The 21601-nt window shown below is 38.1% G+C and overlaps 1 protein-coding gene across 1 annotated transcript in view; it reads right to left on the reverse strand.

Moving 5' to 3' along the window:
* LOC121917458 (NADP-dependent malic enzyme-like) overlaps positions 1 to 21601 on the reverse strand; it is a gene marked incomplete at its 3' end in the record, with an annotated part of 127408 nt that overhangs the window by 56584 nt on the left and 49223 nt on the right. Inside the window, exons 4-5 of the mRNA XM_042443439.1 lie at positions 10685 to 10760; positions 7151 to 7312 (exon numbers count right to left, since the gene is read on the reverse strand). Of these exons, the coding sequence (XP_042299373.1) occupies positions 7151 to 7312; positions 10685 to 10760 (238 nt within the window). The remainder of the gene's footprint in view (positions 1 to 7150; positions 7313 to 10684; positions 10761 to 21601) is intronic.

The raw sequence follows: 21601 nt of genomic DNA on the forward strand, positions 1-21601 counted from the left end.
AAGTATTTAAATTATCAGATGACAACTAAAAGATGTACACTATGAAGGCAAAAAGGCATCAATAGCTGTTTGTTTTTGGTTCTTCAGTTTGGAGGGATAGTGGTAAGGTCTTATTCTCAGAAAACCAGGGTGTGTATGCATGGAAATGGTCTAGTGACACCTCATACTCTAGCAGTCTTTTGTTCTTTATCATTTTAAAGTCTCCTGAGTAACTAAGAATTGTTTTTAAACTGATTAATAGTCCTATCTGGAGATTTGCTGCACAGATAGCTAAGTACATGGAAAGTAGCATTCGAATCCACAGGTATACTAGCACTTTATTTCAAAATTACTCCCTCAATCACATATACTGGTATGAAATTGCAAGTAATTGGCACCTGAGTGAAAAATCCAAAAATGTAAAATATAGCAGAGCTATAGTAATATGTGAATGTGCTGCCATTGCCCCAATTAAGGTTTCTGCACAAATAAGAGTATACAGTGATACTTTATAAATATCATCTTGTATAAATAAAATAAAATAGTTACAGAAGCAGTAACCCAAGAGCAAAAGAAATAAAAAACAAAAACAAAACAGAACAGAACAGGAAAACATTTGAACTCTAAATTTTTCCACAGCACAAGTATACAATGAAATATACATTCCATCTAATATGTAGGCTGATTTTTTATGTGTTGTTGTACTCAGCGCTTTCACAACTGGATCAAACAATTCTTAAGATTATATCCTTTGAAAGTATTGTTTCTGGAAAGATTTTCTCCTAGCTTTATTAAAACTGTGCCTTACATCAATATAGAAAAGTCTGAGCTTAAATGGTATGAAATCCACACCATCTTAATATATTCCAAAGCATGTGAAGTTCAACTTCATACATTAATCACATTTCACAAGGAAAACAACAGCCACCCAGAACACTCAATGTATTTAACAATCCAATAAGAGAACAATAATATTATGAAAGCAGCTTCTGGAGAAAGAGATTTGGAGAGCAAGAAGGAGGGATTAATCACCCCAAGATCCAACAGTGACCCAGACCCTGACAAAGAAACACTATGTTCTGACAGAATAATAATAATAGCAGTAATAGCACTTTTAGCAGTAGCATTTTACATTGCTATAAAGCTTCATAATGAACTCAGCACTCTCTAAGAGGTTTACAGTGTGTTAGCCAATTGCCTTCCAACAAGCTGGGTATTCTTTTTACCAACCTTCCAAAGTTTGGAAGGCTGAATCAACCTGGCACCCTCCGGGACTGAATTCTCAATGCTGTGGATGCAGTACTGGCATGTAACCACTGTGCCACCAGGGCTATAGAACCAGTATGCTAATAAAGGCAAGGTACTGGACAGGAGGTCTTAGGAAAAGGGAGAGAAACATGATGCTACCATTCACATTAGTGGCCTGTCTCTCTAAATCAGCAGTGAATAACCTGTTTCCCTCCAGATGCTGATAGACTGCAGCTCTCATTCTCTCTCATTTTTGGCCATGCTAGTTAGGGCTGGTGTGCAGCATCTGGCAGCATCCTAGCAGCATCTGGAGGGTCCCAAGATGCCCAATCCTGCTTCCATTTTTGAAAGTATGGAGCCTAAGAACAAGTTTTGAATGGCAAGGCATACATAGCTTCAGTTTAGTCACCAGGTGCTATCCTTGGTGCTGCAATATCCAGCTTGCCTTCCTATGTCTGTCCCATTGTGCCCCACAGGTTCCTCAGCAGGATCAAACCCAGGCAGGATGTGTAGCCTTTGGTCCTGTCTGCTGTTTCCCTATGCCATATCACCTCTATGTCTCAGCTGTGTTCAAATTTTATGCAGGAGAAGCAATTTAGGAAGGCAATATGGAACAGAGAGTTGCAGACCGGAAGAGCTATTACTGCCCTGGTTACTTCACTACTCCAAATTCTACCTCCCACAGATTTTTTTTTTAAAGAATGATATCAGTTGTAAATGCTTTCCCCGACATACTTAGGCCAAAAATATAAAACACATAACTGTCATCCAGAGTGTTATTCCTGTTAGTACTTAGGAAAAGAAAAAAACACTACTCAAAAGGGAGGGATGGAGGAAGTCTCTAGTGGTCACAAGATCATACTACTGGTGCCTATTTCATGTTTGACACCAAATATTTTGAAGCTTGTTCATCTGAAGCATTTAATTCCTGCCCTATAGCTGGAGTGGCTTGTTTTGTGTAGTTAATTCGATAGTGCCTGTCCAAACGTTTAAAATCTAAACAAGGTAAGACACAAAGGAGGAAGGGGGAGGGGGAATTGAGTCACTTCCCTCAGAAAAGCCTAAGAGACAGAATAATTTTGCACAGCAGAAAAGGGAAGGGATGTAACCACAAATACCTCCTAGACAGTTAATTCCCCCCCCAACACACACACACTTTGGATTGTAAAAAGAATAGGGAAACAGTTTGATTTGAGAAGGCAGAAACACAAGATTCAATCAAGATCATCTGGGATTGGCACAGAATGAGGGATAGTGAACAAAAACCAGGACTCTCTTGGAGTCGTTCCTGACCTTGTGCCAACTTGGAATTTAGTACTGAAGCATTATGTGCTAGATTTCAGTAATTTTCCAATGCACAGAGGCATGCTGTTCTAGTTACAGCACAAATTACATTTCTTATAATTAAGAGATCCAGCTTCTTCTGGGACTCTTAATATAACTGATATTAAGTACATAGACTATTTGCTTCATGACTATATTATATCTGTACCATTGCTGATTTCAAAGACTGGCAGGCTCTAGATTTTGTAATGAATATTCTGACTACTGTGCCCATTAAAAGGAGCGCAAGCCCAAATGATGGTAATCCAAATCTGCTTTTGGGAAGAAGTCCTATAAAATGTACTAAGTTTTGAAGAGCAATGCTCTTCCCTAATCTTCAAAATTCATAGGAAGTCAAAGCCTGAGCTAGAGAAGCCTCAGCTTAATCCTATATTGGAGCTGACAAAGTCTTTTCCCCCAAGAAATGGGCCTTTTATTTTCTTTTAGATCCCTTCTCATACAGATTCAGGATTATTTGATAAACTAGTAGAACTGTTTTGATATATTCTGATAGTTTCCTAGGTTCTTGATAGGGATTTTATTATTGGAAAGAATGAATAACTAGGGCAGGACAGAAACACCAATGCAAATCCAGATGGGACTGAGTGGGAGAAAGGGGTCAACAGCACAAGCGATGGGAACTCTCCCTCAACAAGAAAATGTTCACCTATGCTCAGTTGGCTTGCCCGCCTAGGCTGGCTCTGTAGTAGATGAATAGGGTCAAGCTGTTTCTCCCTCAACACTGCAATCTGTATCCCCCCCTTTTTTTGATGGAAAGATTGCATCAAAGACTAATGGTGCAGTTTCTGTTGATGAAAAGGGAGTGATGGATCAAATTCAGAGGCTGGATTGACATCTTGCCTATAGACATAAACATATTCTAATTGTGCTGTTTCATTCATAGCTTCATCTTTAAAGGCACATTTTAATATGTGCCCTTTAAATAATGAGCAGCTTAAAGTTCTTTCTTGGAATTTAATTGCATAGGCTTCCAAGTCAGTAGATCCAGATGTACTGGAACTCCTAAACATGTAAGCTTATTACACGAGACCTAGTGTATAATAAAAATAAACATCAATGGCTTTTTGTTTATTAACTTGAATATTGTTCCTGAACAAGGAAGAAAGATAATGAAAGCTGGTTGTCCTTGCTAATCTCCATGTCAATCACACATCTATTAAATGGCTTTCCACATGTGAACAAATTGCATCAGCTGATATAATAATATTTAGATCTACCACCATATTTGTTATTGTTGTTAACTGCCTTCGATCTTAACTCATGGTTACCCTGTAGATGACAAATCTCCAAGGTTCCCTATCCTCCACTACTCTGTTTAGTTCCTGCATTTATACCCTTAACCTCCTTAGCAGAGCCCATCCATCTAACATGTAGTCTTTTTCTCTTTCTACTTTCCTCCAACTTTCATAGTACTATTGTCTTTTCTAATGAGTCGTGCCTTCTCATAACCCATTAGAAAAGACAATATTGCTAGGAAAGTTGGACAGAAGTAGAAAGAAAAGAAGTGGGTAAATGCCTGTACTGCAGCCATTCACTCAAAACCACAAGGTTGTGAGTTCAAGACCAGCAAAAGGGCCCAAGCTCGACTCAGGCTTGCATCCTTCCGAGGAGGTTGCTAAAATGAGTACCCAGACTGTTGGGGGCAAATTAGCTTACTTGCTAATTAGCTTACTTGCTGTTCACCGCTATGATCTTTGGAATAGCGGTATATAAATAAAACAAATTATTATTATTATTATTAGATGAATGGACAGTACTGCTGATATACAGCTCTTAATTGTTGCTATTTCTTATTAAACCAATTAGAAGATTGGTTTACCTTTACCTTTACCCATCCTTCCATATCCACAGATTTGTTATCCATGGATTCATACATCCATGGTCTCAAAATATCTTTATAATATATAAATTCCAAAAAGCAAACCTTGATTTTGCCATTTTATATAAGGGACGCCAGCTTATTGTGCCATTGTATTTAATGGGACTTAAATATCTATGGATTTTGGTATCCATGGAGAGGGGGGGGGGTCCCAGAACCAAACCCCAGCAGATACCAAAAGCCCACTGTACTTCTTGACAGATATGAACAAATCAACAACAGAGACTGTGACCAAATTTCTCTTTCTATCTGCAGAGTCATGGAAAGGAATTTCCCTTCAATAAAACCAAATTGTTTTTCTTAATTCTTCACCCAGATAATCAGTTTGGTCCTGTTATTCCTTTTAATATCCATATTTCATGATTTTATCTGTATATTTTATGTGTTTATCTCTTTTAAAATATGTATAAGCTATTCTATACATTTGAAATTATATTTGTGTTATAAGTTATTTTAATGTAAAGTATGTTATGCAGGTTTTGTTAGTTTTATTTTTGTTCAAGTCTATGACCACATAATAATTACTATCTTCCAGAAGTTGCTCAAGTTTATTGATTTAAAAAAAAATATATCCACCCCACACCCCAATTCAGGAAGTAGAATGGCCTCCAGTATTCCCACTTGAAGCAAAATAAAAAAATCAAAATGGCATCCTCTTTTCCACTTTGAGCTGGAACTCAGAAACATAGGCTGTAGGCAGGTTTAGGCATATTGCATGCACAATTTACTACCCAAAGCAAATATTTCATGGTATGTACAGCTCTACCTGGAAGGTCCTGGGTAGGAAACTCTTAGTCCTGATCAGTCAACAATGACAGAAGTGTAGTACAGACTTGATTGTGTTTGAGATGATAAACCAAAATATAATCTGAACTTCATGAAAGGACTGTGCAAACACAGCCTTAGAACTTTCTACTGTTTGACTGGGAACTCCGTACTGTTCTGCAAATTCAATTTGGCAGTAGAAAATGATCACAGCATTCCAGTTATAATGAAACATAGTATTTTAAAAAATCAAAATAGTTTCCATCAGGAAATTCCCAACTAGCCTTACTAGATTTACTCTCTACTGTGTCTATGTGATTCAGCTTACAGCAAGCTAACATACTATACTGATCTATTCTCTTTTTCAAGTTAAATTCCATGATTCTCTCTGTCTTAATGGAAGGTAAATTCCCCTCTGTAATTTTATATTTCTGATTTTTTTTTTGATCAATGACAGTTAATGGTTAGATGTACTTACCAAATCATCTGATGTACTTACTAAAGCATTCTTTTCATCACAACATAGCTTTAAACCATCCAAAATATTTTCATCACATTCCGGTTTTTACTATATTTTCCTTGTGCAGCCAAGAATATTCAAATAGCATCACACAAATCATTTCCACCAGTTCTGCTTTGCAATAATGTATATCATTTCCCTGCTTTATGTTGCAGAGTGATTCCCATGTGTCTAGGCATTTCCAATCAAAGAAATCAAAGGTGTGCAGGCAAAGATGTTTTGTGTTTATTTTATTAAATCTATGATTAGTAGTTTTTAAAAAATGTATACAATCATAAGTACGTATTTTAATTTGGAGTTAGTTTAGGGCTTGTCATTCTTAAGCAATGGTAATACACACAGTGGTTCTGATCAGCAGAGGTATAGTAGAACAGCTCCTCTGCATGTGTGAAGCAGATGTTACTTACTTTTTATCGTCCTAATGTTACTGCTACCCCCACCACCACACCACCACCCCCCACCACCATACCAAACACCATTCCCTGGAGGGCTTTCCAGTTTTGGGGGGAAGCTTTGGCAATGTGCACAAGAACTCAATGTACAATTCAATGTACAAAAATAAAACAAATAAATTCTTAGGATTCAGACTATCATTTCTTCATAGAATACACATAAAATTATGCATATACAGTGGTGCCTCGGGTTACGAAATTAATTCGTTCCGCCATTCCTTTCGTAACCCGAAAATTTCGTAACCTGAAACACTTTTCCGTTAGCACTGGAAAGCCTATAGCTGCACTTTGCAGCATTTGAATTTCGCGCCGAAATGAATTTCGTAACCCGAAAAATATTTCGTAACCCGAAACAGTTTTTGCCAATCCAACTTTTTCGTATCCCGGAAATTTCGTAACCCGATCATTTCGTATCCCGAGGCACCACTGTAATTAAACCGTAAACTTTTCTTCTTTGCAAGAACTTGATTCTACACTGATAGAAACTGAGCATACACTGTAGCACGGCTGTTCCTGTACTTGCATAACACACTACTCAGGCCCTTGTTCCAGTACAGAAGCTAGGCCCATTCCATGTATTAATGCAAGAAATACTTTTTGGAGCACTATTTGCAGAATATTTTCCAAGGGGTGGCGCTGCTGCCAGCTCTTGCATGTCATTCAAGGAGCAATGTAACCATATCTAAATGTTGGATCAATTGAGCTTTTCTTCTATTCAGCGTTGTCCCATATGTCTAACTCCCACTGCAGCATAGGTCTCTGAGGTTGTGTCCTAAGCGTTAAAGCAAGGATGTGCACTAAACAAAATAAATTGCTTTAAAATTGAGCTGAGCTATTGTTATGGTAAAAGAGATTTTTTTTGTTAACCATATCTAACTGAACAAGCAAGTATTACAGCACAATTTTGTTTATTTCTCTCTGGAAATATATCAAATGTTCATGACAGCACAGAACAACATTTACCTCATTGTCGGTTCCCACATCAAGCATAACAGGCAGGCACTCCTGGGGCTTCAGTCCTCCACATGCTGTGTAAAGTGCTAGTTTACCCACTGGGATGCCCATTCCGTAACATCCAAGGTCTCCAAGACCTAGAATACGTTCTCCATCAGTCACCACAATAGCCTACCAAGAAAGTATGAAATTGTAAACATATTCTAAGCATTTTAAAACAGCCATTTAAAAACAAGTTGATTCAAATATTTTTTCTTAAAGTTAAATAGCAAAACATTCCCTTAGAGTTTTAGAGCACTGCAGTTTCCCTTGTCTGAACCATTATCATGCTTCATTATATGACTTTTAATTAATGTGTCAAATAAATTTTCATACTAAAAATAAACATCTTTAAAGAAAAAGAACATACTGAATTTTATATAATGATGCTCTCCCATTTCCACTAATTGATGGGGGGTTATTATTGGTAATCTCCGCTAATTTCTCTTCCTATATTATACTGTATCTACTGCAAACTTCCACATTGTTCAAGACAGTTCATTTATGATGTTTGGGGATTATAGGAAGCTACGTGGTAGTGGACCACGCAGATCCACTTGAACCGGTCCATGCAATTACAGATTCGATAATAGGAAGCTGCCTGGGGTGCTGGCCAAAACTGTCTTGCCTATTCTTATATGGAAACTTCTGGATAGATCAAAGGATCTTTGTTGAATAGAAGGGCACCTCTGAATGAAGTCTGTTTTATTAAATTTTAGGTAATCCAACTCCAATTTGCAGTAGGCACATATTGGAAAAGGCATGCCATTAGTTCTCAAAGAAAGGAGGGGATGTCATTTGCCATCCTTAGTTACTATAAGTGCTGTAGACTTTAAAATAATAATAATCTGCTGCTCAATTAACTGATCCATTAAATTAAAAATAGGATGTTTTCTTGTTTAATAAATCATATAATCAAATTAACTTATTGTTTAAACACTGCAGCTGTAATTTTGACTGTGTTATAAGAGAAATACAGGTACCTCCTATGAAAGCTCATTCTTCTAAGATGAAGAGGTGTTTTCCACCATTATGTGGGCTACTCCATGACTGGGATACTGCTAAAGAATATGAATTATTTGACTAAAGCAGCTTGTGTGACTGAAACAAGATAGAATCCTGACACTCTAATTCTAAATTAGCCATAGGCAAAGTGTGGCCTTCCAGATACTTTTGGAGTAGAACTATCAGCCCCAGCCAGCACTTCTAGTAATAATTGCTGGGAATTACAGTACAACAACATCTGGAGGGGTCACTCCACTCATAAACCTTTGCTAAAATATTGTTCTACATCAGTGAGTAATGACACTGTAGTGGCTTAATAACATACATTCTCCAATGTAATCATGTATTTGCTGGCAGATCAAGTCAGCTGATCAAATCAGATCAAACTGGTAAGAGACCCAGAGGATTGCTCTTCCAGGTAAAAACTGACTTTTTAAAAACAAGATATGCAAGATGGTAGAAACAAGAAAATAGCTTGATTTTTATACAGTACAAGGCATATTTATTAAAACAACTCAATTGCTGTCTGACACATAATTTCTAAGCAAACATTTATTGCGCCAGAAGTTGTTGGCATTAACAGAAGTAGATCATCAAGGCTCATGAGGCTGAAAGCTTTACATCAGCTATTTTTTTTTACTGCAGTTGCATACTTTATAACTTTCATTTCTTTTAGCTCACTTTTCCTCTGCTAATCCTTTGGGAATGCAGCCATTGCTATTTAAAAAACAGGTCCTGTTGTTGCATAGAAGTTACAAATTTCTCAGCTGCCTGCACAAAGAAATACCTGCCAACTCAGAAGAAGTACAAAACCCATTGGCTGTTTTAACAATCAGCACCCAGTAGAGAAAATAAGGAAAGTTGTATTAACTTGGCAATGGTGCAACAACTGACAAATCACTTGCTATTTGAATCTGACACTCTTCCATAGATAGTACATCTGAAAAAATGATCAAAAGCTAGAAAAGACAGTACATTCCTACTGTTACAGATAATGGCCCATAACCTACTATACAACAACATGCATTTCAGCATTGTCCAGAACCTACTGAAATTGAAGTAAATTCTTTAAAACATAAAGAGATTGTTTTGGTGCAACATCAACAAGTCAACCAATTAATTAATTTATTTATTAATAAAATTTATTATTTTATTTATTAATAAAATAAATAAAGCTCCAAGAGAAAGAGAAGGTTATACATTCAGAAATATAAAATTATTTAATAAACAATATTTAAAACATTGTATCTTTTGGATGCCATGTCTCAAAATTTTGGAGGGAAAGTTACTAATCAGACTATTTGTAACACTGAGCGTTAATTTTATGAATGAAGGATAAAAGTGTGATGTAATCTATCACCTTACTATCTCTAGATAAGGATCTATTACAAATCAGTAAGCCATAAGGAAATATCTATTGCTTAGTGAAATGATATGCAGTACTCAAATGTTTATTTTGGATTTGCCTACATAGTTCATTTAACAAAGCTTTTGAAAAAGTCTTCAAAAGATATTTTAAAAATCACAGTTTTTAAGAACAAGGTTAACTTTTCAGGCTTCTTATTTTTATCATGAATATATAGTCCCTTTAACTGAAAACACAGATACAGATACATAACTATTGTGTATAAATACTCTATTTACAATGATACTTGGAAGTAAACCAAATATTTCTTTAAAGTTTTTTAAAATCTATTTGTGTTGAAACACTGCTGATGTAGTTATAAAAGATCTGAGTGTATTATAAAAGCATTTATATAGATATTTATTAGAATTATAAAAATCATAGAATGGCCTCAATGTTTTCAGCCAAAGAGAATGGTAAGATCAAGAGCCAGGAAACAAAGCCCAAATTAAAGATTTAAGGCATTTTAAAAATTCCAGCACAGTGATTATTGTGGTAATGAATATCACGCATAGACCTGTAATAACAGTAGCAAAAGTTCTGTTTAATTTTACATGTGTAATAACAGATGACTTTTCCAGCTTGGAGACAACTATTCCACTAGTCTTATAAACATACTACAGTGGTAGTCAGAGTGACTAATAAAAACAACATTACAATTATATTGTACATCTCATTATACCATACTTTTGAGTTGTAAATGGCTGCCCTATCTGTAAGCAAACAATTGGTCTTCTTCTTAGCTACAATTCTATGATATTCAAAGACTTTGTCACCTGGTGGAGATCTGGCTGGGTTGTACTTTTCCAAGCTATGGCTGGAGGACCACATATTTAAATGTTAGCACACTTAAAGACAATATTTCTGCATATTATGATGGTGAGACTAGCCCTTTGTCACAAATACTAGTGTGTAGGGAGTATTTAGGGAGTTTCCCCCCATGTGGGAACATTCAAATATACCACCCTCATCCTATAATCTACACCAGATGCTTCTGTTGATCATACAGTTCAGTAGTGGCCTATATCATCAGTTTGATCACAAAGAGGCATAATACCAAGTCAATTTTGTCATTTAAATGAACAGCTACCTACTTTGATGACTGCTTCAGGCCATGATTTAAATAAAGTTTCAACATGTCCTCGATCATGTGGAGTGATGAAGAGTCCTCTGTAAGACAATAATTTAAAATTTAAACTAGTCATGTATATAAAAACAAAGCTACAGTATGTAAGCAGCAGCAGATTTGATTGTCAATAGTGGTGTTGCTACAGATAACCAGAGAAAGAAAGTGCATTTGGACCACATCATAAAAGTAGTACCCATAGCCATTCTTCACCATTAAAACGAATGGCTGCCACTTGCTCTTAAATGGTGAAAGCTCAACTCTGGCAGAGAATGTGTAGTAGCAAAAAAGAATATGAGTGCAGGCCTGTCTGTAGTGCAGCACATGCCTCCACGACTCACTGCAGTATTCAGGTTTTCCCTCCACATGACCCCACTTTTTCCAGGCATTCCAGAACTCTGGATTTACTTGCTTGATTTTTATCTCACTTTTCTTTCAGTTTGAGATCCAAGGCAGATGACAACATGATTTAAACTGATACAAAAATTGTGTGTGTGTGTGTGTAGATGGTGGAAGCAATACACAGAAAATCTGTATAAAAGAGATGATAAAATGAATGACACATGGAATGAAGAACTATATAAAGATGAACCCCAAATTGTAGAAAACAAGTAGAAGCTGAACTAAGAGAAACTGGGAAGAATAAATCATCAGGAACAGATGATATCCTAATTGAACTGCTACAGTCCACACAGATAGAATCAACTCTAGTATTAACTAAAATATGCCAACAGATATAAAAAATGAAACAGTGGCTAACAAATTAGAAAAGATCAATATGCATCCCCATCTGAAAAATGGGGGGGGGGGGGAGACTGCAGCAACTATATAACCATAGCATTAATTCCCCACACAAACAAAATCATGCTCAAAATTCTGCACCATAGACTCCAATCATATATGGAGAGAGAAATCCTAGAGGAGCAAGCAGGGTTCAGGAAAGGAAACGGCACTAGGGACCACATAGCAAATATACAATGGTTAATGGAGCACACCAGAGAATTCCAGAAGAAAAATCAGCATGTGCTATAGCAAAGCCTTTGACTGTATAGATAATGAAAAGCTATGGAATGCTCTAAAAGAAATGGAAGTGCTACTACATTTGATAGTCCTGACAAGGAATCTGTATTTAGGATGGCTACTGTTAGAATGGAATATGAAATAACAGAATGGTTTCCAGTGGGCAAAGGGGTCAGACAAGGCTGAATCATATCACCCTATTTTTTCAAATTGTATGCAGAAATACACAAACAGCAGGTTTAGACATGGAAGAAGGAGGAGTGAAGATAGGAAGAAGGAACATCAACTATCTAAGATGTGCAGATAACACCATATTACTTTCAGAAAACATAAAATCATAGAGTTGGAAGAGACCACAAGGGCCATCCAGTCCAACCCCCTGCCATGCAGGAATATACAATCAATGCAGCCCTGACAGATGACCATCCAACCTCTGTTTAAAAGCCACCAAAGAAGGAGACTCCACCATTGTCCGAGGGAGTGTGTTGCACTGTTGAACAGCTCTTACTGTCAGGAAATTCCTCCTAATGTTGAGGTGGAATCTCTTTTCCTCTAGTTTGAATTCAGTGCTATGGGTTCTACTCTCTGGAGCTGCAGGAAACAAGCTTGCACCATCCTCAATATGACACCCCTTCAAATACTTAAACAGGGCTATCGTATCACCTCTTAACCTCTAAATATACCCAGCTCCCTAAGTCTCTCCTCATAAGGCATGGTTTCCAGACAGCAATGAATTGGAACAATTACTAAGGAAAGTTAAAGAAGAAAGCACAAAGGCAATCATACTGCTGGACATAAAGAAAACAAAAATAATTACTACAAAGGATCTACATAAATTCAACCTAGATAATGAAGAAATCGAAATAGATTTTCCATACCCACAATCAAACCTTTATCAGAACAGACACTGCAGTCAAGACATCAGAAGAAAACCAGGAATGGGAAAGGCAGCAATGAAAGAACTAAACAAGATCCTAAAGAGTAAAGATATACAACTGAACACTAAAGTTAGAATTGTCCAAGTCATTATATTCCCCAATACCATGTACAGCTGTGAGAGCTGGACAGTGAAGAAAGAGAACAGGATGAAAATCAACTCATTTGGAATGCAGTGCTGAATAAGAGTGCTGAGGATACTTGACAGCCAGGAGGACAAACAAATGAGTCCTAGAATAGGTCAAGCCTGACCTCTCCCTAGAAGCCAAGATGACAAAACTGAGGCTGTCCTACTTTGACCACATCATGAGAAGGCATAACTCATTATAAAAGACAATATGCTAAGAAATGTAGTACAAAGAGATAAAGACCAGAAGGCACTTCCAACAGCTGGACTCAGTCAAGGAAGTCATGGAAGTCAAGCTTGAATCTGCAGGTCCTAAGCAAAGCAGTGGAGTACAGGGGGTCTTGGAGATGTTTCCTCCACAGGGTCACTATGAGTTGGGTACACTTGAAGGCAGCTAACAATAAGTGCAAGTCTTGGAGATCCTTCCTAGCAGAGGTTATAAAAAATCTCAGGGTGCCATGTGGCACATAAAAAGAACAAAAAGGAACAAGGTAGCTGGGTGCCTCCCGCAGCTATGGGCACTTGATCAAGGCTGGACTATGAGATTCAGTTTAACTTTAAATAACTGCCAGAGCTTGCATCATGCAACTACCCATACAAGAATGTTGATTTTCCTGCTTAAAATATTGTAAGAAATAATGTGGCTTGGTGTTTATTGCTTCAAGAGACTGCATTAAGGAACGTGGCTTGGTGATTAAGGCAGCCATTGTTGCTAAACAATTTAAGAAGTTTCGGGCTATATGGCCATGTTCTAGAAGAGTTTTTATTGCTGACATTTCGCCAACATCACCACCCACAGATACTAGCGAAACGACCCACAAAAAACTATGGATGCCGGCCATGAAAGCCTTCGACTTCAAAATTTAAGAAGTTCTTTGGTTCCACTGTAGATTTATTCATCTGATATTAAATGAGCAAACAGACATTGTCAGTATCTGTAAACAACATTTTGCAGATTTTTTCTGTTTAAAAGAGAATCCCAAACAACACTGCTGATTCCAGACATCCTCACAAAATCTAATTATTTCTTGAAATTCATCAGTACATCAGTCATAAAGGCCAGGCTTTAGAAAGGATCAAAGCTAAGTATGTAATGGATACTAGTTCTGAACCCATCTGTTTTCGATACACAAAATGTGCCATAAGAGATTCTCCAAACCAAACTACACTCTGTATATGTGTACATGAAGATCCATTTTAAGACATTTTTATGAGAATATTCCCATGGCATCTCAATCAATCAGTTTTAAAAAATCTAACCTAAGAAATAAATGTATTTCTTCACTACATCATCATAAAACAAGATATTTACTATGTGATCTTCTATAACTCCCAACAGTTTCCTAAGAATTAAAGATCAAATCTGTCACAATTCTCTGGTTTGTAACCCAATCTGGTAGGATCAAATTATTAGATGTGGCCTTTCTGTGAGAACTAGGGAAATACTAACACTGCTAGGACACTACTGATGCCTCAAGTAAATATGTGACACTCATATTCAAGAAAGAGAAACTCAAGCTGAAGTAAGTATAAAGGAAGACCATTTTCATTTTATGTAAAAGATTTAAATAAAATTCTCACAGGAAAGGGCAATCTATTTTATATAAAGATGCTGAAATAATGACTAGGAAAGAAAAGCCAGCTAGGAGAGAACATTGTTTCAGTTAAAAGAATCAGTGGATGGGTCACAAAAACTAGTAAACATATCCTGTTTAGTAGGAAATCTAGTTTGGATGTCAGAAGACTATTAAGTATTAGAAGTATGCAATCTTAACATTCCTTCTCTAGAAGAGTTGCAAAGTGGAAGGAAAGAGCAGAAGAGCACCTAAGCTTCTTATGTGGAAGATCTTCAGTTTAATACTGTACATGGCATTCCCATGGAGGACCTGGAAGAAACTTCCTTGCAAGACTCTGGAAAGGAGAAGTTTCTTGCATGTTTCCCATTGATAATAATGTTTTGTGTTCTAAATATAGCATAGCTTCACATATTTCTAAAAAATATAATGACTTCCAAAAACTAAAAAGGTTCAGATTTGTAAATATCTGAAATCTTTAAAAGATTCAGATTATTTAAAAAAAAAACTGTGGTGTTAGTTGAGGTTTCAGAGAATTTCAACTGCGTGAGGGAGGCCTAACTCCAATGGCTAGTCCCAACTAGAGGAGTTGGAGCAAAGGGACATAAGTGCTGCTATATCATGAATTAATTAATTAATTCAGTGCATCTACTCCAGGCGGGTCTATCAAATGAATTTAGACTAAGGACCCTGCATAGGTGTAGAGCAGGGCATAGTCCTCTTATGCTTGAAAACATTACTTACTTTGGATTACAATCTCACAATCTTCCAGCCAGAATGGCCACTATATCAGAATAACTACTCCTTAATAATCAGAGGTATATTAAAATGACAACATTATCAAGATACATTTGCAGAAACAGCAAATTCTTCCCATTATGTTAAAGAGTAAAATATCTGCTTGGTGATAGGGAATACTGAGCACTTCACAGATACAGTCAACACCATCCAAGAACTGGCTGACCATCAAGGGAAAAAAATCTATTCAAAATCTGAATACTTAGTGCCTTCCAAGATTTCATCTCTAGGGAAGCAGAAGGGTGGGAGTATTGAAAATCAAAGCAAACTGAAAGATAAGTACTATTTGTATCACAATATCATAAGTGAAAATAACTGAAGATAACAGCATTAGTTCACTGACTAAATGTGCATTACATTTATGTGGAGACAGAGAACAAAAGCCCCAACTTTGAAACTTCTAACCAAAAGCACATTTGCGCTTTGTTATAAATGAAAGTGCCAAGATTAAACAACTTTGGCAACTTTCAGTCCAAACAGTGCTTTAAGTTCACATTACTGTACTAAACATGAAACTTGGGTACTAGGCAAGCAACACTTTGTCCTTAATTAATTTGCATACTTCCTATCTCTAGTATGTTAACACAATTATGACAAAGTTCAGAACAGACCTTCTCTTGTAATTGCTCATTAATGACAATAAGCAAGAGGGAGTCTGACAGGGTGATTGAACCCCTAACAGCAAAGCTCAGTCTGTTTAAAAATGTTAATGTAGGTAATTAATTGATTTTTATTTTATTTATAGCCAGATTTTTGCTCAGTGCAGGATGCATGGCTTACAACATATCTTAATACAGAGTACAGGTTGATTATCCCTTATCCAGAAACCTGAAATACTTCAAAACTGTCCACATGAGTGGCTGACATAGTAGCACATTTGCTTTCTGATGGTTCAATGTATACAAACTTTGTTTCATGCACAAAATTATTTAAAATGTTGTATATAAAATTACATTGAGGCTACATGTGTAAGGTATATATGAAACATGAATAAACTTTGTGTTAAGACTTGGGTACCATCTCCAAGATATCTCATTATGTTTATGCAAGTATTTCAAAATCACAGGACCGAAACCGAAACCAAAACACTTCTGGTCCCAAGCACTTCAGATAAGAGATATGCAACCTGTATAGCTAAAATAAACCATAATAGATTTTTAAAAAACAACACCAAAGTAAGTATCGCACTAAAATCGCTTCACCTTACAGCTCAGGTGAATGCGACGGTCAAGAACGCCTGTTATCAGCTTCGGCTTATTCGCCAGCTGCACCCATACCTGGCCCAGAGGGACCTTGAAATGGTAGTACATGCTCTGGTAACCTCTCGATTGGATTTCTGCAACGCGCTCTACATGGGGCAACCCTTGTACCACACCCGGAAGCTACAGATGGTACAGAACATGGCAGACAGACTGGTCACTGGTATCTCCAGGGCCAGTCACATTACACCTGTACTTAAAGATCTGCATTGGCTGCCTATTCGCTTCCGGGCGCAATACAAGGTGTTGGTTATAACCTATAAAGCCCTACATGGCTTGGGCCCAGGATACCTTGAGGACCGCCTCTCCCCATACATTCCGCCCCGCACCCTCAGAACATCTGGGCAGCAACTACTGAGGGTACCAGGGGCTAGATTAGCCTCCACAACAAGGAGGGCATATTCCATCAGTGCCCCGACCCTCTGGAACACGCTGCCCATGGAGCTCCGCTCGGCCACCTCCCTGGCCCAGTTCAGGAAGGAGTTGAAAACCTTCCTGTTTCGATTAGCATTCCCCGACACAAGCTCCAGCTAGTCTCCCCCCCCCCCTGACAGTAGGGGTAACTGGCTGATGGGGTTTTTAACATTGGTTTTAACAGTTTTATTGTATTGATGTCTATGGTAATTTTTTTGCTGTTGATGAATTGTATTGTTTTACCTGCTGTTCACCGCCCTGATCATAGGAAGGGCGGTATACAAATAAAAATTTTATTATTATTTATTATTAAAATGGGACTAAATTAAAAAAGAGTTTAATAGCATTTAAAACATAAGAGAGGAAGAAAAAAGTGAACCACTCACCATTTAAAAAGGGGAAGGGGAACTTTTCTGCAGCAACCAGCAATAAGCTAATGGCTATGACAAAGTCTATCTAAATGAAAAAAACAAAAATCTATACCTGCTGGCAGAAAGAGAGCAAAGAGTGGGCCAGCCTAGCATGGTTTCCCAGGACTGCAGTGGAAAATGCAGTCCAAAATAAGACTTTCAGGTCCAAAACACAGTGTAGAAACAATCCAGTTTGAGACTGCTTTAACTGACCTGGCTCATTGCTAGGGAATCCTGGGAATTGTAGTTTGTTGTAGCACCAGAGCTCTCTGATAGTGAGGGTTAAATGTCTCACAAAACTACAGTTCCCAGAATTCCCTAGCATTGACCCAGGGCAACATTCTCATTTTAGGATAATGCTTTCATACTGGATAGATTCAGATAATCTGTTATCACAAGAAAGATACTAATAGCTGAACTCCTAAAAGCAGATACAAGATGAAGGCTGACTGGGGTCAACTGGAAATGATGGAAACCACAGGCAGATGCAAAAGCTTCCTAGGCCCTTGTTGACTTAAGAAAACAAGTTAACTGGTGAAGAAGGTGTTTATCTTCAAGGAACCCTGGTGCTTGCTTTTGCATCAAGGCAGGCTGAGACTATTAAGGGAGTCTGCAGGAACTAGTGCTGACAAGACTTGGAGTCCTGCCCAGAATGCTAAGGTCTTTTCTCTGCAACAGAGGCTTGCTGGAAATCTTCCAAGCTCCTGAGAACCTGGGACAACCTCTCAAGTGAGGGTCTGAGAATGTGCTGACAGCTGAATCCAGATCTCTGTGTACTACTGAGGGCTTGGGTGAACAATCTTAGAATCTAGGGACACAACTAGAAGGCGGAACAGAAAGAAGAAAAAGATCCCACAGGCTGATGAAAATGTAGCCGATATGTGATTCAATAAGAATTCAGCTGAAATGACTCTGGCTTTAAACGGGGACAATCGACCTAGCAGAAAAAGAGTTACCTCAAAATTACAGGCACATAAGGAAAGCCAGTCTTGTCTCTACCACTAGCTAGAGGAACAAAAACTGCTGGATCCTTTTGTATGGGGGTGCATGTGTCTGTGTGTTGTAGTATGTTGTTAGCTACCTCAGACATCATTTGATTGAAACGTAGGAGCATGCATCTTCAAAATAAATAATGGTAATATTAAAACAACAATAAAAATCCCATTGGGCACATGTCACAGAGAAAGCCCTTTCATCCAAACTGTTTCCTTTGAAAAAAGTGTACTTCTAATATATTGTTTAGTCTTCTCATTTCACCTCATACTTGAAGGAAAATGTCATGTAATAAGACTTACAACTCCAACTTAATACCTTATGTACATGATCAACAAGATATCCTACCCACTGATACAACAACTTCATAAAATATGTACTGTACACAAAAATTGTATCAATTTTTCAGTAAATTAGAATATACTTTTAAAGTAGGCCCTAGAGACCGATGGTTTGTGCCCCAATATTCTTGGAACACTGCAAAGAATTTTGATGAGCAATGAGTGTAGGGTTGACAATACTGAAACCATTAACTGGACTCATGACTGCTTTCAGGACTGGAGCCATCCATAAAGCATGTCTCACATCACAGGGATAGGTTGCGAAATTATGATGAAGATGAAACACTGATTAAAAACAAGACAAAATGTGACAACTTGTGCAGATTGAGCTTTTAAAGAGATGTATTTATTTTAAAACCTTAGTTGACCTACAAACCAAAACATTAAAAATTTTATTAATATTTCAAGTAGATTAATTGCTCTCAAAATTAATTTATTATGAATGAATTATTACCCCTGTTTCAACAGCAATGTTGGCAGGTAGCTCACTAGCATTATATCCTCTATCTCGTTACTCTTTTCATATGATTACTTGCTTTCTTTGTCAAACCTATGCCTGGGCCAAAGAGAACTCTGGCAACTTATAATTTATTTACGTGAAAATAGGAGGTCTGCCAGCCAAACTCCGAATTTCCTGCTAATCATCTTCTGCCCATTACCTCTCTGCCATTAATTTGCTGCACTATAACCACAAAAGTCTAGGCTGCCTGGAGGGAAACCTAACCCTTGACTACAGTGTGCCTCCGTCATACGTGGGCGCCTTTCACGCCCCACACCAGTTCCCGAAAGCGTGCATGCGGCGAGCACGAGCCCCATTATTTTCAATGGGGCTCAAGCATAGGTGGAATACACGGGGGTCCAGAATGGATCCCCGTGTAAGGCAAGGGACCACTGTACTATAAGAATCTAGTCAAATCGGGGAATCCAGTTGTGTAATGTTTGTTTTAAGTATAGCAAGTGGAAAGCAGAAGAAAAGTGGTGAGCATGTGCTCTAGTAATAAGGAAATAAAAAACTAAGCCAAACTACAAGCCTATGTAATTCCATATTAAACAACCAAACGTAGCACTTCTTGTAGCTGCTTGAAATGGCTGAAGGATCTGTGACAAAGCATAAGGGCATTATGTCATGGATTATGCTGTTTAATTATGGTGATCATGATTGATAGCTAAAAGGCAATCAGCAAAGAAGGGAGGTGTACACTGGCACATAGTGTTTTCCTAGTTGAGAGTTATATAGAGCAAATGGGTTCTGGTCTGGTACTTGCCAGTTTTGGGGGGCAGCAATTTTAGGACATTTACTAATGTCAGGGAGAGTCTCTCTGTTGCTAATGCCTAGAAAGAGGTTGACCTAACCAAACCGCTGTAGCCTTGCTACTTGACCACCCTAGTTTGAAAAGGCAAGGAGGGGCTCGTAATGTAACATCTGAGGGCCATTCACACTACACAATCACAGTGCTATGCTTCCACTTTTATCTGCTATAGCTGCATCCTATGAAATCCTGGGCTTGGTAGTTTGTGGAGGTACAGATTCATGGAGGTTTATCCCCCTCCCCCACTCACACAGATGGCAAAAAATACAAACAGCGCCATATTATGGTGCTCAATTTGGCAGTCAAATTTGTGGGTTACTAGACCATCAATATGAAGGGTCTGCTGTACTAGAGGATCTCACTGACTGAGAAAGGCAAATGCCCTTCTCTAAAGGTTCCCAACTGGCAAAGGGGTCAGACAAGGATGCATCCTTTCATCCTATCTTTACAACTTGAACATATTATACAAAGAGAATGCTTGGAAACAGAAGAAGTAGGAGTGAAAATGGGAGGAAGGAACATCAACAATCTAAGATATGCAGATGACACCATACTGTTAGCAGAAAACATTGGAAACTTAGAGCAACTACTGAGAAAGGCCAAGGAAGAAAGTGCAAAGGCAGTCTTACTGCTGAACATAAAGAAAGCAAAAATAATGACCACGGAGAATCTTCACAACTTCAATCTAGACAATAAGGAAATAGAAATAGTAACAGAATTCCTATACTTGGGATCAACCAAAGATCAGAATGGGGACTGAAGTCAAGAATTCAGAAGAAGACATAGGGGCTTGACAGACGGGTACTCTGCGCTGACCTGGGCCCGAACTAGGGATGCGCGGGGGCTGAGCATTTACATGCTCAGCAACCCTACCACACACCTCAGGTGCCATCTTGGTGTGCCCTCATACAGATGGGACGTGCGATGATGACATCCATGCGGCGGAGTGCCCAAACTGTGCCACACAGATGTCCTCTTCCCCACCCTCCACGTGCCCTCAAAAATGGCTTCACGTGCCATTTCTGGCATGCATGCCACAGGTATGCCACCACAGATATATAACTAAGGACCAAGTCAGAATCATACAAACAATTGTATTCTCCTTTACCATGTATGCAAGAGCTGGACAATCAAGAAAATGGACAAAAAGAAAATATAGTGCGCCCGCGGCCGCACTATACACAGATTTGAGCATATGCTCAAACCCGTGTAGAGCTGCGTGGGAGCACATGGGGTGCAAGGGGTGGCACGTCCCATTCGAATGAATGGGGTGCGTGCCCATGGCGCGAGCATGCCACTGTGCCCCCACCACGCTGCTGCGTGCAAAAGCCCCATTCAAGTTATCTTTTGCTTGCATCTGCATTTTTTCCCTATCAGTTATCAATTTTCATTTTTCATTTTCAGCTAAATTAAAACTAACCCAACTTAGAGAAAGGCAAATCTATTCATTTCAATGAGCCTATTCTGGGTAGGAGTGACAGATTTAGTGCACAGCAAAATTACAGAATCAAAACTGGATACCAACCACCAGCTACTGTTCATTATCATTTACAGCATTTATAAAACCAGATCTCAAGTTCTGGATTCAAACTGAGACAGTGATAAAATGTCAGAATTTGTGATCATGCTCTGGTCACAGAATTCCTCTCAGACATCCAACATTTAAGAAGAAAGCTCTAGAAATAGGATATATTGTAGATTCA

This window comes from Sceloporus undulatus, unplaced genomic scaffold (assembly GCF_019175285.1).
Source record: "Sceloporus undulatus isolate JIND9_A2432 ecotype Alabama unplaced genomic scaffold, SceUnd_v1.1 scaffold_19, whole genome shotgun sequence".
In the NCBI taxonomy this organism is placed as follows: Eukaryota; Metazoa; Chordata; class Lepidosauria; order Squamata; family Phrynosomatidae; genus Sceloporus; species Sceloporus undulatus.